The sequence below is a fragment of the Saccopteryx leptura genome, chromosome 6 (assembly GCF_036850995.1).
Source record: "Saccopteryx leptura isolate mSacLep1 chromosome 6, mSacLep1_pri_phased_curated, whole genome shotgun sequence".
NCBI lineage: Eukaryota > Metazoa > Chordata > Mammalia > Chiroptera > Emballonuridae > Saccopteryx > Saccopteryx leptura.
In genome coordinates, this window is record NC_089508.1 from 40,071,952 (window position 1) to 40,084,777 (window position 12,826).

The window sequence follows — 12,826 nt, forward strand, 5'->3', positions numbered from 1 at the left end:
ATGGATATAGGTAAATGTGAAAGTGGTTACCAGGGGGAAGAGAACATGGGGGGGGGGAGGAAGGACCTAAAGAGGGACAAATAGAAGGTGATGGAAAGTATTGATCAGTGTCACCCTGTTAAAGTCAATTGTCTAAATAAAATTAAAAAGAAAATACCTAGACTAGAACCTAACAGTATATTCTCAGTAGGACTTAATTACCATTTCATAATCATTGCTCTACTTTATTTAACATTATTTTCCACCTAAAATGACCTTTTTTTATAGGTTTGTCACTTTAATAGCTACTTCCTCTCTTTCGCTACTGTGTCATTTCTTTCTTCTGTGCCAGCAATTTGCAACTGGTGTCCCCAAGAATTTTTAAACCATGCAGTAACTGACCATTTAGTCAGGGGCACTGACCTCTTTTCCCTTAGATTGTCAAAGAAAAAAAAATGACAGTAGCCAACTGGTGTGAATGAATCAGTTATACCATTGTTTTTGGTCAGATCAGCAAAAGATAATAGAATTTTTGGTATGCTGCAGAATTTTAGTAATTTATGTGTGCTATGAAATGAAAAGGTTGAAGAATCACTGCTCTATGCCATTTCTTGTGGTGCTTGCCAGTTTTCAACATTTAATAATACATTTTTAACATTTTGGTGGTTTCTTATTTCTCTGTAATAGAAATAGAGTGCCTGAAGATCAAACTGAAAAGGAATCTCCTGGGGGTTCTTTTCTTATGAGTTATACTTCTAGATCACCTGGATTGAATTTATTTGATTCTTCTCTATTTGATTCAGAAGTTTCATCAGACCAGGTAATATGAGAAACGAGTTTTATTTCTAAAAAATTGTACACTTTAACTTCAGGTAATTTTAATGCTTTAGTACCAGACTATCCTGGGGCAGAAGCATTTTTTTAAAAAGATTCTGAGTATTGACAATATAGCAAAGTTCACCTATTATCTTTTTTTTTCTTCATTTCTCACCTATTATCTTTTTTTGTTTTTTTTTGTTTTTGTTTTTGTTTTTTAAGTGAGAGTAGGGGAGATACAGAGAGACTCCCGCATGTACCCTATCCAGGATCCACCTGGCAGCCCCTTTCTGGAGCTGATGCTCTGCCCATCTGGGGCTGCTTACAACTGAGCTATTTTTATCACCTGAGGCAGAGGCTCCATAGAGCCATCCTCAGTGCTTGGGGCCGACATGCTCAAATCAATTGAGCCATGGCTGCAGGAGGAGAAGAGAGAGAGAAGGTACAGGGGGTGAAGAAGAGAAGCAGATGGTCACCTCTCCTGTGTGCCCTAACCAGGAATCCAACCCAGGACTTCTACCTGCCAGGGTGATTCTCTACTGCTGAACCAACTGACCAAAGCCATCCATTATCTTTTTGTTTTCAACTTTAGGTGCCCCAAATTGACATCTGTTTATAGAAATGAATCTCAGGGTAGAAATGATGTGAATTGCAGTTAAAGGTAGTTTAAAAATTAATTTGGCTTTATAATTTATATATTTAACTTCTAAACAAATTTTCCATATTATCAGTGTAAAGACTCCAGGTTATTAGTTGTTCTTTTTATCTACATGTGTATATACAGCAACATTATCATTGCTTTATTTTAAAAGTCTTAAAGAATTTCCATCTAATAGTGATTCTCCTGTTCAGTGTTACAGTGATAGAAATCATGATAGAAATCTCTGTATTTAGCAATTAAGAATATTTTATTTCTTTTTTTTTCTTTTTTTCCAAGTGAGAGGAGGAAAGATAGGGAGACAGATTCCCGCATGTGCCCGACCAGGATCCACCTGGCAACCCCTGCCTGGAGCCAATGCTCGGCCCATCTGAGGTCCTGCTCGCAACTGAGCTATTTTTAGTACCTGAGGCAGAGGCTCCATAGAACCATCCTCAGCACGCAGGCTGATGCGTTTGAACCAAGGCTATGGGAGGGGAAGAGAGAGAGAAAGAGAGAAGGAGCTGAGGAAGGGGTGGAAAAGCAGATGGTGCTCCTCCTGTGTGCTCTGACCAGGAATCAAACCTGGGACTTCCACACACTGGGCTTACTTTCTACCACTGAGCCAACAAGCCAGAGCCAGAATACTTTATTTGATTAGTAGAAATAGCGAAATGGTTAAGACTAGACTCTGAAGCTAGACTACTTGGGTGTATACTGGATGTACAATTTTGGGTATGTAACTCTGTTTTTATCTATAAAATGAAAATAATAATTGTTATCACAGGGTTGGTGAATATTAAATGGCTTTATGTATATAAAACACATAGAAAACTTCTAACTACTTAATAATGCTATAAGTAGCAATGTAATGTAATATAAGTATTGCTATCGCTTATTTAAGTTAGTCACAGCCAATTATATATGGATTAGAATATTTTATTCCTACCACATTATATTAAATTGTTGAAATTGCATAACCTGTGGTGGCTCAGCGGATAAAGCGTCGACCTGGTATGCTGAGGTCACTGGTTCAAAACCCTGGGCTTGCCTGGTCAAGGCACATATGGGAGTTGATGCTTCCTGTTCCTTCCCCTTCTCTCTCTTTCTGTCTCTCTCTCTCTCTCTCCTCTCTAAAATGAATAAACAAAATCTAAAAGAAATGTTGAAATTATAAATCTATTGATTGTTGATACAGTATTATACATTTCCTAGTATTTTATGTCTTCAACTTTTATCTCAATTTTTTACCTAAATGCTTTCAAAAACAGACAATTCCTGGAAGGTGTGTACTGGCCATGAGAAGATAGACTACAGCTAGTTAGTTCTCATTACGATGGCAACATAAATGCAAATACATGGATGTAACCTAAGCAGGAAATATATACATTTGGATAAAGAAAAATATTGACAAATAATTGAGTATTTCAAAAGATATGAAATACCTGTATAGGAAGAAAATATTGTAAATACATAATTTTTCCCAAAATAACTTATAACTGTAAACAAATTCTAATTGAAGTCCTGGGAAGCTGACTTACCTTTAATTTTTTGTTTTGATTTTGTAGTGGTGAAGTTGGGGAACAAGATTGGCAAATAATTACTAAGTTTCCTGGTCAAGAGTAATAAAAAATGCTCAAAAAATAAGATTGGCAATAAATTAAAATTGAATTTTCAGAAAACATTTGACCCAAAAGAAAGCAGAGAAGAACAGCACAACAAGATATATAGGGAACAAACAGAAAACAAGTAGTAGTAAAATGTTTGACGAAAATATGAAATTTTAAAATAATTACATTCAATATAAATGGGCACATACACATACCCATTAAAAGGCAGAAATTGTAAGAGTGGATAAAAATCATGACTCAACTAAAAGGTATCTACAAGATAATACTTTAAATATAAAGACAAAGACAGATCTAAAGTAAATGGATAGAAAAAGATACATAATGAAAACTATAAGCATAAGTGGTCACAATTGCTTATACTATTATCAATATTTTAGGTAGTCTTCAAGACAATATTGACAGGGGAAGAGGGGCATTTTGTAGTCCTCAAGACAAAGATATTGACAGAGATAAAGAAGCATTTTGTAAGGATAACAGGGTCAATTCTTAAGGAAGATATAACAGTGACGAATGTGTATATGCTCAAAAGACAGAACAAAAACTGAAGAATTAAGGGAGAAATAGATAAAAACACAAACTTGGAGATTTTTTAACACCCTTTTTAGCAATTTATAGAATTAGACAACAGTCGATAAATATATTTGATAAAATCTAAATAATACCACTGACCCCCTTGATTGCATATATATTATTTTTACGTGGTAATGGTGCATCAAAACATCATAATCTGGGACATTAAATAAGTCTTAATACATTTAAAAGGACTGAAATCATACAGAGTATATGCTCATGCCACAATAAAATTTAATTAGAAATTAATACCAAGAAATTAGGAAAATTCTAAATATTAAGGTTTGGGATCAAAGAAGAAATCATGAGAATTTAGAAAAAATTTGAAATAAATGACTATAAATATTCAGTGTATCAAAAATGGTGGGATGCTGCCAAAACCAGAGCAAAATGTTAACTTTAAATGATTAATAATTTAAATAATTAATAGAAAAGAAGAGAGGCCTAAAATTAGTGACCTAAGGTTCCACCTTGAAAAGCTAGAAAAAAATAAAAAATAAACCCAAAGTAAGTAAAATGAAAAAATAAGAAAATCAATGAAAGAAAACAGAAAATTATTAGCAAAGCCAAATTGGCTCTTTGAAAATTTTGTGTGTGTGTGTGTGTGACAGAGAGGGACAGATAGGAACAGACAGGAAGGGAGAGAGATGAGAAGCATCAATACTTCGTTGTGGCACCTTAGTTGTTCATTGACTGCTTTCTTATATGTGTCTTGACCCAGGGTCTACAGCAGAGTGAGTGACCCCTTGCTCAAGCCAGCCACCTTGGGCTCAAGCCCCCAACTTTGGGCTTCAAGCTAGCAACCTTGGGCTCAAGCCAGCAACCATGGGGTCATGTCTATGATCCCATGCTTAAGCCAGTGACTCCACGATCAAGCTGGTGAGCCTTGCTCAAGCCAGATGAGCCTGCTCTCAAGTTGGCAACCTCGGAGTTTCAAATCTGGATCGTCTGTGTCCCAGTCCGACATTCTATCCACTGCTCTACCGCCTCGTCAGGCGGCTCTGAAAATTTTTAACAAAAGTTATCAACTCCTTACTAGACTGAGAAAAAGATAAAATTACCTTAGGAATGAAAGAGCAAATAACATTACAGATCTTCTTGACATTAATAGTAAGAAAAAAACATGTAATTTCACATTCTACATAATAAAACATCTCATAAACCTAGAACAATCAAAATTGTATGATAATGGTACAAGGATTGATAGATTGATCAATAGTATGAGCTAGATAATCTTTAAACAAATTTAGAATGTGATAAATATGGGATCACAAAACAGTAGGGATAAATTGGACACTTATCTTACACTGTACAACAATAGAAGTTATAGATGCATTAAATAAACTTTTTACCCATAATATATTTCAGAGGAAATATAGGTGAATATTTACCAGATCTTAAGAGGAGGAAAGATTTCCTAAGCACAAAAACAATGGAAGAAGAACCAAAAGAAAATTTTAAATGTTTGGGTTTGGTTATATACAAATTTTATATATTAAAAAATTTAAAGGCAAAATGATCATGTAAATATTTCCAATAATATGATGAGGAATTAACATGTTTAATATATAAAGAGCTTATATGTGCAAATGAGATAAATTGCTGGCCCAACAGATATATGTACAAAGTCCATATAGTGAAAAATTCACTGAAAAAGAAATTCAAATGATTTATAAAATCTCTGGGAAAAACAGCTTTTCTTATTAATTGTCAAGAAATGTAAATCTATGCATAATAGTATTCAGGTGTGCTTTATATTTGAAAAAGAAATAGAAACAATGTAAATATTCAAAACAAAAGAATAATTGAATCTGTATAGTATGTCAATATGGAGCAATATTAAAATGTCATAAAAAGAATCAGGTTTTGGAAGAATAATTACATTAAAAATGCTCATAATGCAATATTAAGATAAAAAAGAACAGAAGGCCCAACCTGTGGTGGCGCAGTGGATGAAACATTAACCTGGAACACTGAGGTCACTGGTTTGAAACCCCGGGCTTGCCTGGTCAGGGCACATATGGGATTTGATGCTTCCTGTTCCTCCCCTCTCTTCTCTCTCTGTCTCTCTCAAATGAATAAAGTCTTAAAAAAGTAAAATTTAAAGAAACCGAGAAAACTAGGTTACCATCATTTTATCTTTTAAAATGAAAAACTTGATCTGAAGTGACATGAAGCTGTCATACTTTCTATTACTTTTACAGGCAGGAAAACAATACCAAGAACCTAATTTGTAAAAAAAGCCTTCAGAATAAGGCAAAAGTTGATTAGAATTTTAGATTACATTAATATTCCAAAATAGGAACTTTCTTAGTAAATATATATGTTGCCTACTAATAAAAGGTCTACCGGAAAGTTCTGTCCGTTTTTGGAATAAAACAAAATACAAATTCTTCTGACTTAATTCATGTGGCACCCATCTTGAATATTTCCACACCAATCCTATCTTTTGAATATGATCTGAAATGGTTTGCTGAGCTGATTTAAGCCTTTCTGAGATCTCTGATGTTGTCAGAAAAGGATCTTGCTCCAACATGGTCTTAACAACATCGTCATCCATCAAAGATGGTTGCCCAGAACATGGCTTATCAGAAAGATCGAAATCACCTGTTTCGAATTTTTCGAACCATCTTCTGCATGTCCTATCAGAAACTGTACCTTCACCAAACACTTTCAATAAATTTCTACATGCTTCTGTAGCATTTCTTCCTTGTTGGAATTCATATACAATACAGTGGTGTAAATGAACTTTATCAGTAGCCATGGGTACACTATCGCTTCACACATAAGACTAACGTGAATCAACTTTGTTTTAGTTAATTTGCTACGTCAGTATGTATACATTAAGTGATAAAAATAGAGAGGCACACATGCACCAAATAAACATGTGCTTACGTGTTGAAACTTGTTGTGATAGAAACAGACAGAACTTTCCGGTAGACCTTATATTTTATCTATTGCCAGAATCAAATCAATAAGCTTTATTGTAACATAAGTAAAGGATAGGTTTTGAAGATAGATTTGTTCAGTAGTATGCTATATAGAATGTTGCCATTTTGTCTACTCTGATTTTGCTTGTAAGAAAAACCAGGCTTTAGATTGCTATATATAATGTCCTACTGATTTCATGAGTAATATTTAATGGAAATTATTTTCCAGTTTAATGAACACTATTCTGCAGGAAACTTAAATCCTCTCTCATCACAACAAGAAGTTGGTAAGTGATTTGTAGTTTGTATCCATACTTGACTTTTCTGGCTTTGGTATCAAGGTAATGTTGATCTTATAAAACAAGTTTGGGAGTGTTCCCTCTTTAAATTTTCAGAATAGTTTAGAAGGATTGCAGTTAATTCATCTTTAAATGTTTGGTAAAATTCACCAATGAAGCCATCTGACTTTATTTTCTGATTGTGTTTAATAATATCTCTTTATATCTAAGATATCTTTTGACTTTAAAAACTCAGTATATTTGATAAGTGAAATAAACCAGACAGGGAAAGACAAATATCATGATTTCACCTACATATGAAATCTAAAAAAGAACAGAATAAAGGAACAGACAGACAGAAACTCATAGATACAGAGAACAAACTGATGGTTGCCAAATGGGGAGGGTTTGGGGGAATAAGAAAAAAGGTGAAGGGATTATGAAGTATAAATCAGCAGTTACAAAATAGTCATGGGATATAAAGTATAGCTTAGGGAATATAGTCAGTAATCTTATAATAATTATATGTGGGATCAGGTGGGTTCAAAATTTATTGGGGTGATCACTTCCTAAGTTATATAAATGTCTAGCCACTATGCTGAACATCTGAAATTAATATAATATTGAGTGGCAACTGTAATTAAAAAAATTTTTATTGATTGATTTTTAGAGAGACAAAGTGGAGAGGGGGAAGCATTCATTTATTGTTCCACTTAGTTGTGCAATCATTGGTTGCTTCTCATCTGTGCCCTGACCAGGATTGAATCCAAAACCTTGATGTTCTGGATTGATGTTCTAATCCGCTGAGTTAGCCAGCCAGGGCTATAATTGAAAAAGTTTTTAAAATTAAACAAAACTAACAAAAACACCTCAGCATATCAGATTTGTTCTTTTCCTTTTCTTTTTCCTTTTTTTTTTTAAGTGAAAGTTAGGGAGGCAGAGAGACAGACACCCGCATGTGCCCTGACTGGGATCCACCTGGCAGTCCCCTTACCAGGTGATGCTCTGCCCATCTGGGGCCACTGCTCTGTTGCTCGGCAACAAAGCTATTTTAGCGCCTGAGGGGAGGCCAGGTTGCCATTGTCAGTGCCCAAGGCCAACTTGCTCGAACCATTGGAGTCATCGCTGAGGGAGAAGAAGAGAGAAAGGGAGAGAAGGGGGAGGGGAAGGGATGGAGAAGCAGATGGTTACTTCTCTTGTGTGCCCTTACGGGAATCGAACCTGGGACATCCACATGCTGGGCCAACTCTACTGCTGAGCCAATCAGCCAGGGCCTGATGTACCACTCTTCTAGTTGCCAAGACTCAGAACATCATAACATTTGTTTGTATCTGTGACGACATTCAGCTAGTCAAGTTTTATCAGGCCTCTCTGAAATATTTATTTCCCTTTTCTATTTTTATTGAAATTATATTTCAAACTCTTATTACTATTCACTTGGGCTATTGCAGTAACATCAGAATTAGTCTTTTAATCCTTTCACCTTACCCATAGATCACAGTTCAATTTATCTTACTGATGTATAGTTTTGATCATCTCAGATCCTGGTTAATACATTTAGTGGCTCCCTTGCTCCTTCTTTTCTAACCTACCTCCAACATACCATTTAAGTCTTTTTTCTTGTAAGAGTAATCTATGCTTTGGCCAGACTGACTGAAAAACTCATTGCTAATGAAATATGCCACACTTTTATTTTTCCTGATATCCTCAATTTTGTTTCTTTCTAACCATCTTTTCAAGAACAAGTTTCCTTTCATAAAAACTTTATTTTTCCCTTCAACCTTTTATTCCAAAATGGTCTCTCCTTCACTTTTCTGAACACCTCTTTTTAAAATACTTTTTTACATTCTACCACCTGTATTATTTATCAGTACATGTAAGATCTCTTTTTTTTTTTTTTTGTATTTTTCTGAAGCTGGAAACGGGGATAGACAGACCCCGGCATGCGCCCGACCGGGATCCACCTGGCACGCCCACCAGGGGGCGACGCTCTGCCCCACCCCTCGGGGCATTGCTATGTCGCGACCAGAGCCACTCTAGCACCTGGAGCAGAGGCCAAGGAGCCATCCCCAGCGCCCGGGCCATCCTTGCTCCAATGGAGCCTTGCTGCGGGAGGGGAAGAGAGAGACAGAGAGGAAGGAGAGGGGGAGGGGTGGAGAAGCAGATGGGCGCTTCTCCTGTGTGCCCTGGCCGGGAATCGAACCTGGGACTTCTGCATGCCAGGCCGACGCTCTACCACTGAGCCAACCGGCCAGGGCTGTAAGATTTTTAATCACAGGTTTTTGAAAGCAAGGACTCTCTTTCACTCACTTTTGAATTCTCCATAACACCTAGACTACTGCCTTTCACAGTAATATCAGACTCCTAATGAAGACTTCATATGAACTTTATTTCTTCTGAAATAAAAAACAAAACACATTCATTTATTCAGTAGGAGATTCAAGATTTAATTCTTTCTGGATGTATAACTATAGTAAATTTATCTTCCTTTAAATCTTATGCATGTGTACTGAAGTCAATAAAAAAAATAAAGTGAGAAAGGGAGAGAGGAATTATTCAAGTATCCGTACCATACTGTTGTTTGGCTCAGATCCAGAGGTCCCCAAACTTTTTACATGGGGCCAGTTCACTGTCCCTCAGACTGTTGGAGGGCCGCCACATACAGTGCTCCTCTCACTGACCACCAATGAAAGAGGTGCCCTTCCGGGAGTGCGGGGGGGGGGGGGGGATAAATGGCCTCAGGGGGCCACATGCGGCCCACGGGCCGTAGTTTGGGGACGCCTGAATGTGGCCCTGGCCAGTTGGCGCAGTGGTAGAGCATCTGCCCAGCGTTTGGATGTCTTGGGTTCAATTCTTGGTCAGGGCACACAGGAGAAGCGCCCATCTGCTTCTCCAGCCCTCCCCCTCTTGGTTTGTGTGCGCGCTCTCTCTCTCTCTCTCTCTCTCTCTCTTTCTCTCTCTCCATCTCCTGCTGCCATGGCTCAATTGGAGTGAGTTGACCCCAGGCACTGAGGATGGCTCCATGGCTTCTGCCTCAGGTGCTAAGAACAGCTCAGTTGCTGAGCAATAGATCAATGCCCCAAATGGGCAGAGTATTGCCCCTCAGGGCTTCCGGGTGGATCCAAGTCAAGGCACACGCAGGAGTCTGTCCCTGCCTCCCTTCCTCTCACTGAATAAAAAAGAAAAGAAAAAGAAATAACTGAGATGTTTAAAAACATATGAAATTTTTAAGTGGTACAAAGTAAATTGTTTTGCTTAATGCACTCATTGAATTGGTTTTCTATGGAAAAAATAGGTGCTTTAAAAGATGTCTTTCAAGTAAGTATATTACTGTACATTTTAAATTGTTTAACAGCAATTACAATTGTATTTAAGATGTTGAAAATATATTTATAATCTTAAATAATAAAATGAAGGAAAATCAATATTTTTTCTTAATAATTCTGGGAGTCATCAACCCAATAATTTTTTTATGTAGAATTGACTTTAGAAATTCCTTTTAAAACTGTAGAATCCTTTTCACTGTTCTATTTCCTAGAATAATGTCATGAAGAGTAATTGTAGTTGCTTATAAATAATAGTTAAATAAGTTTGATTTATGCAGTGTCTCTCAGATTCAACAGTTCTTCCTCCATTCCTTTTGCTGTGATTTTAGGTAAGGCCAGGTTTTCATCATTTCTTTTCTGTTATTCCCACTCCTGTTCCAGCACATTCTCTCCTGAATAACCTTAAATAAAGAAGTACAAATCCTGCCATATCTCTGCTTGAAAATGTTAATGGCTACCTGTTACCTACCAAATGAAGTCCAGATTCTATAGTTGGATATACAGTGATTTTAATAAGCTTGCCTTCATTAATTCCCTTTTAATAACTTTATTATTTCCCAATGCTCCTGACAAGCTGAATTAATTTCTGTCACCCTTATATTTCCTATGCACTCCTGTTTCTGTGTCATGCTCTCCATTTGAGATCTTTACCCTTCCTTCTACCTTATATACTAGTTCTTTATATACTTTAGTTCGAATTATTTTAAAGCAACATTTAAGTTTGAATCTGTATAACCTTTCATAGTACAAAGGACAGTACTTCGCACATAAGAGGAATACAGTTAAATATCTGCATGATAAATTACTTGAAGTTACCCTATTTATTATATCCAGTATACTGTAATATGTATTATGTAACATGAATAGCATGATATTGTATATATTTTTTCTTCAGGAAACTTATTTGGGAAGCCAGAAGGAGAAGATGCTTTTACATTTTCTTTTCCATCAGACTCTTCAACTCATACCTTTGGAACTGGAAAAGATGATTTTAGTTTTCCGTTTTCATTTGAACAGGATAAAAACTCAACGAATTCTTCTGTAAAAGGTTTTACATCTTCCTCACAAAATACAACTCAATTTACTTTTTTTTGAACTAATACTAATTTCTTGAATTATTTTATTGCTCTTTAATCCTCTAAGGCATAAATATATGTTGTTAAAATATGAAGACTACTTTTTTGTTGATTAAAACAATAATGGGTTATATTTGATGATATTTAAATATTAAAGGAAATTAAGCATATGCCATTTAATTTTGTTTTTATTGTGGTATTAGCTATCATTATCATTATTTTGGTTTTGATTTTGCAAGCCATATTTAGGCAGAACTTTTATTAGTCTTAGTGGAAGTTGATGCTTTTCCCATTAATCTTTATTATAAATATTAAATTAAGCCTGCTTCTCCACAGAACTTCAGTTTCATTATGGTAGTATTTTAATGCTTTGATAAGAACAAGAACTCCTTCAGACCATCAAAAGATCTTTTATAATATGTGCACAATTAATGTTGTGGTGTACTTAGTTCTTTAGCTGCTAAAAATGTTTTGTATGTTTTACTGTCACAGTATAAAGCGTAATACCTTGACAGTAATCTCAAAGAATTTGCATTAATGGTAGTGGATAATGTTTTCTTCTAGTACAACAAGGGATAAAATTCTAATTTTATCAGTGTTTTCAATATCTTTAGTAGAAAAAAAGGAAATGTAAAATGCTAATTTCTGAAAATTGGATTGTTGTCTTAATGGTAATACTGTTAATTTTCCTTTTTGCTTCGAACTTTTTGAAGAACATTTAAAATTTTGTTTCCTGTCTTCAGCCAAAATATACTTTATATGTAGCTTTTGCTTGTTAATCAGTTATATAGCTTAAATGAAGGTATTTCAAATTTTATGTAATTATATAAACATATTGCTCGATATCTCTGTATTTTGTATTTTTTAAATTAGTTGTATTAAGTTATTAAGTAATAAAGAATCTGAATTTATATTTGGATTTTAAGCCTCACCCTGTTTTCTTCCCTTCTGTCCTATATCTAGTCAAGCTGATAAGAAAGCCCAGGTATTCTCTTCTTTGGCACCAAGTCAAAACTATCTATAAGAAGTCTTGCCTCAGACCCACCACTAACAATATAAAAACCTAAAGCCAGTCTCCTTTCTCTTTTCTGTCAAGGCATTTTCTGTCCAACTTGGCAGGCCTTGCCTACTTTCCCCAGAAAAAAACATTAAGCATGTAAAAAGAGTTTTCATATGCTATTGGAGGGTGTTTGGTATTATGTCTCAATATCCCAAGCAAACATTGGGTAAGAGTTTATCTTGCTTTTTCAGTGTTCACAATATATTACATATGCATTAAATTAAGACTTCTCAGAGATTAGTTTTAGAAGTAGAAGGATGGGCCAATGGCTCAGTGAATAGGGCATCAGCCTAGCATATGGACATCCTGGGTTCAATCCCTGGTTAGGGCACACAGGAGAAGCAACCATCTGATTCTCTCCCCCTTCTCTCCCTCTTTCCCTTCCCCAGCCAGTGTCTCAATTGGTTCAGGAATGGCTCTGGGTGCTGAGGATGGCTTGGTTAATCCAAGTGCCTCAGCCTCAGGGACAAAAAAATAGCTCAGTACTCAAGCATTGGTCCCAGACAGGGTTACTGGATGGATC

At 35.8% G+C, this 12,826-nt stretch overlaps 1 protein-coding gene across 3 annotated transcripts in view; it reads left to right on the plus strand.

Moving 5' to 3' along the window:
- The window catches only part of C6H14orf39 (chromosome 6 C14orf39 homolog), a 44,149-nt gene extending 32,176 nt beyond the window's left edge, over nt 1-11,973 (plus strand). For all 3 annotated transcript variants that reach the window (XM_066341740.1, XM_066341742.1, XM_066341741.1), the window contains exons 16-18: nt 667-799; nt 6,793-6,850; nt 11,063-11,973. In XM_066341740.1, the coding sequence (XP_066197837.1) occupies nt 667-799; nt 6,793-6,850; nt 11,063-11,262 (391 nt within the window). In that variant the 3' untranslated portion in view covers nt 11,263-11,973. The remainder of the gene's footprint in view (nt 1-666; nt 800-6,792; nt 6,851-11,062) is intronic.
- Nucleotides 11,974-12,826: the final 853 nt, after the last annotated feature.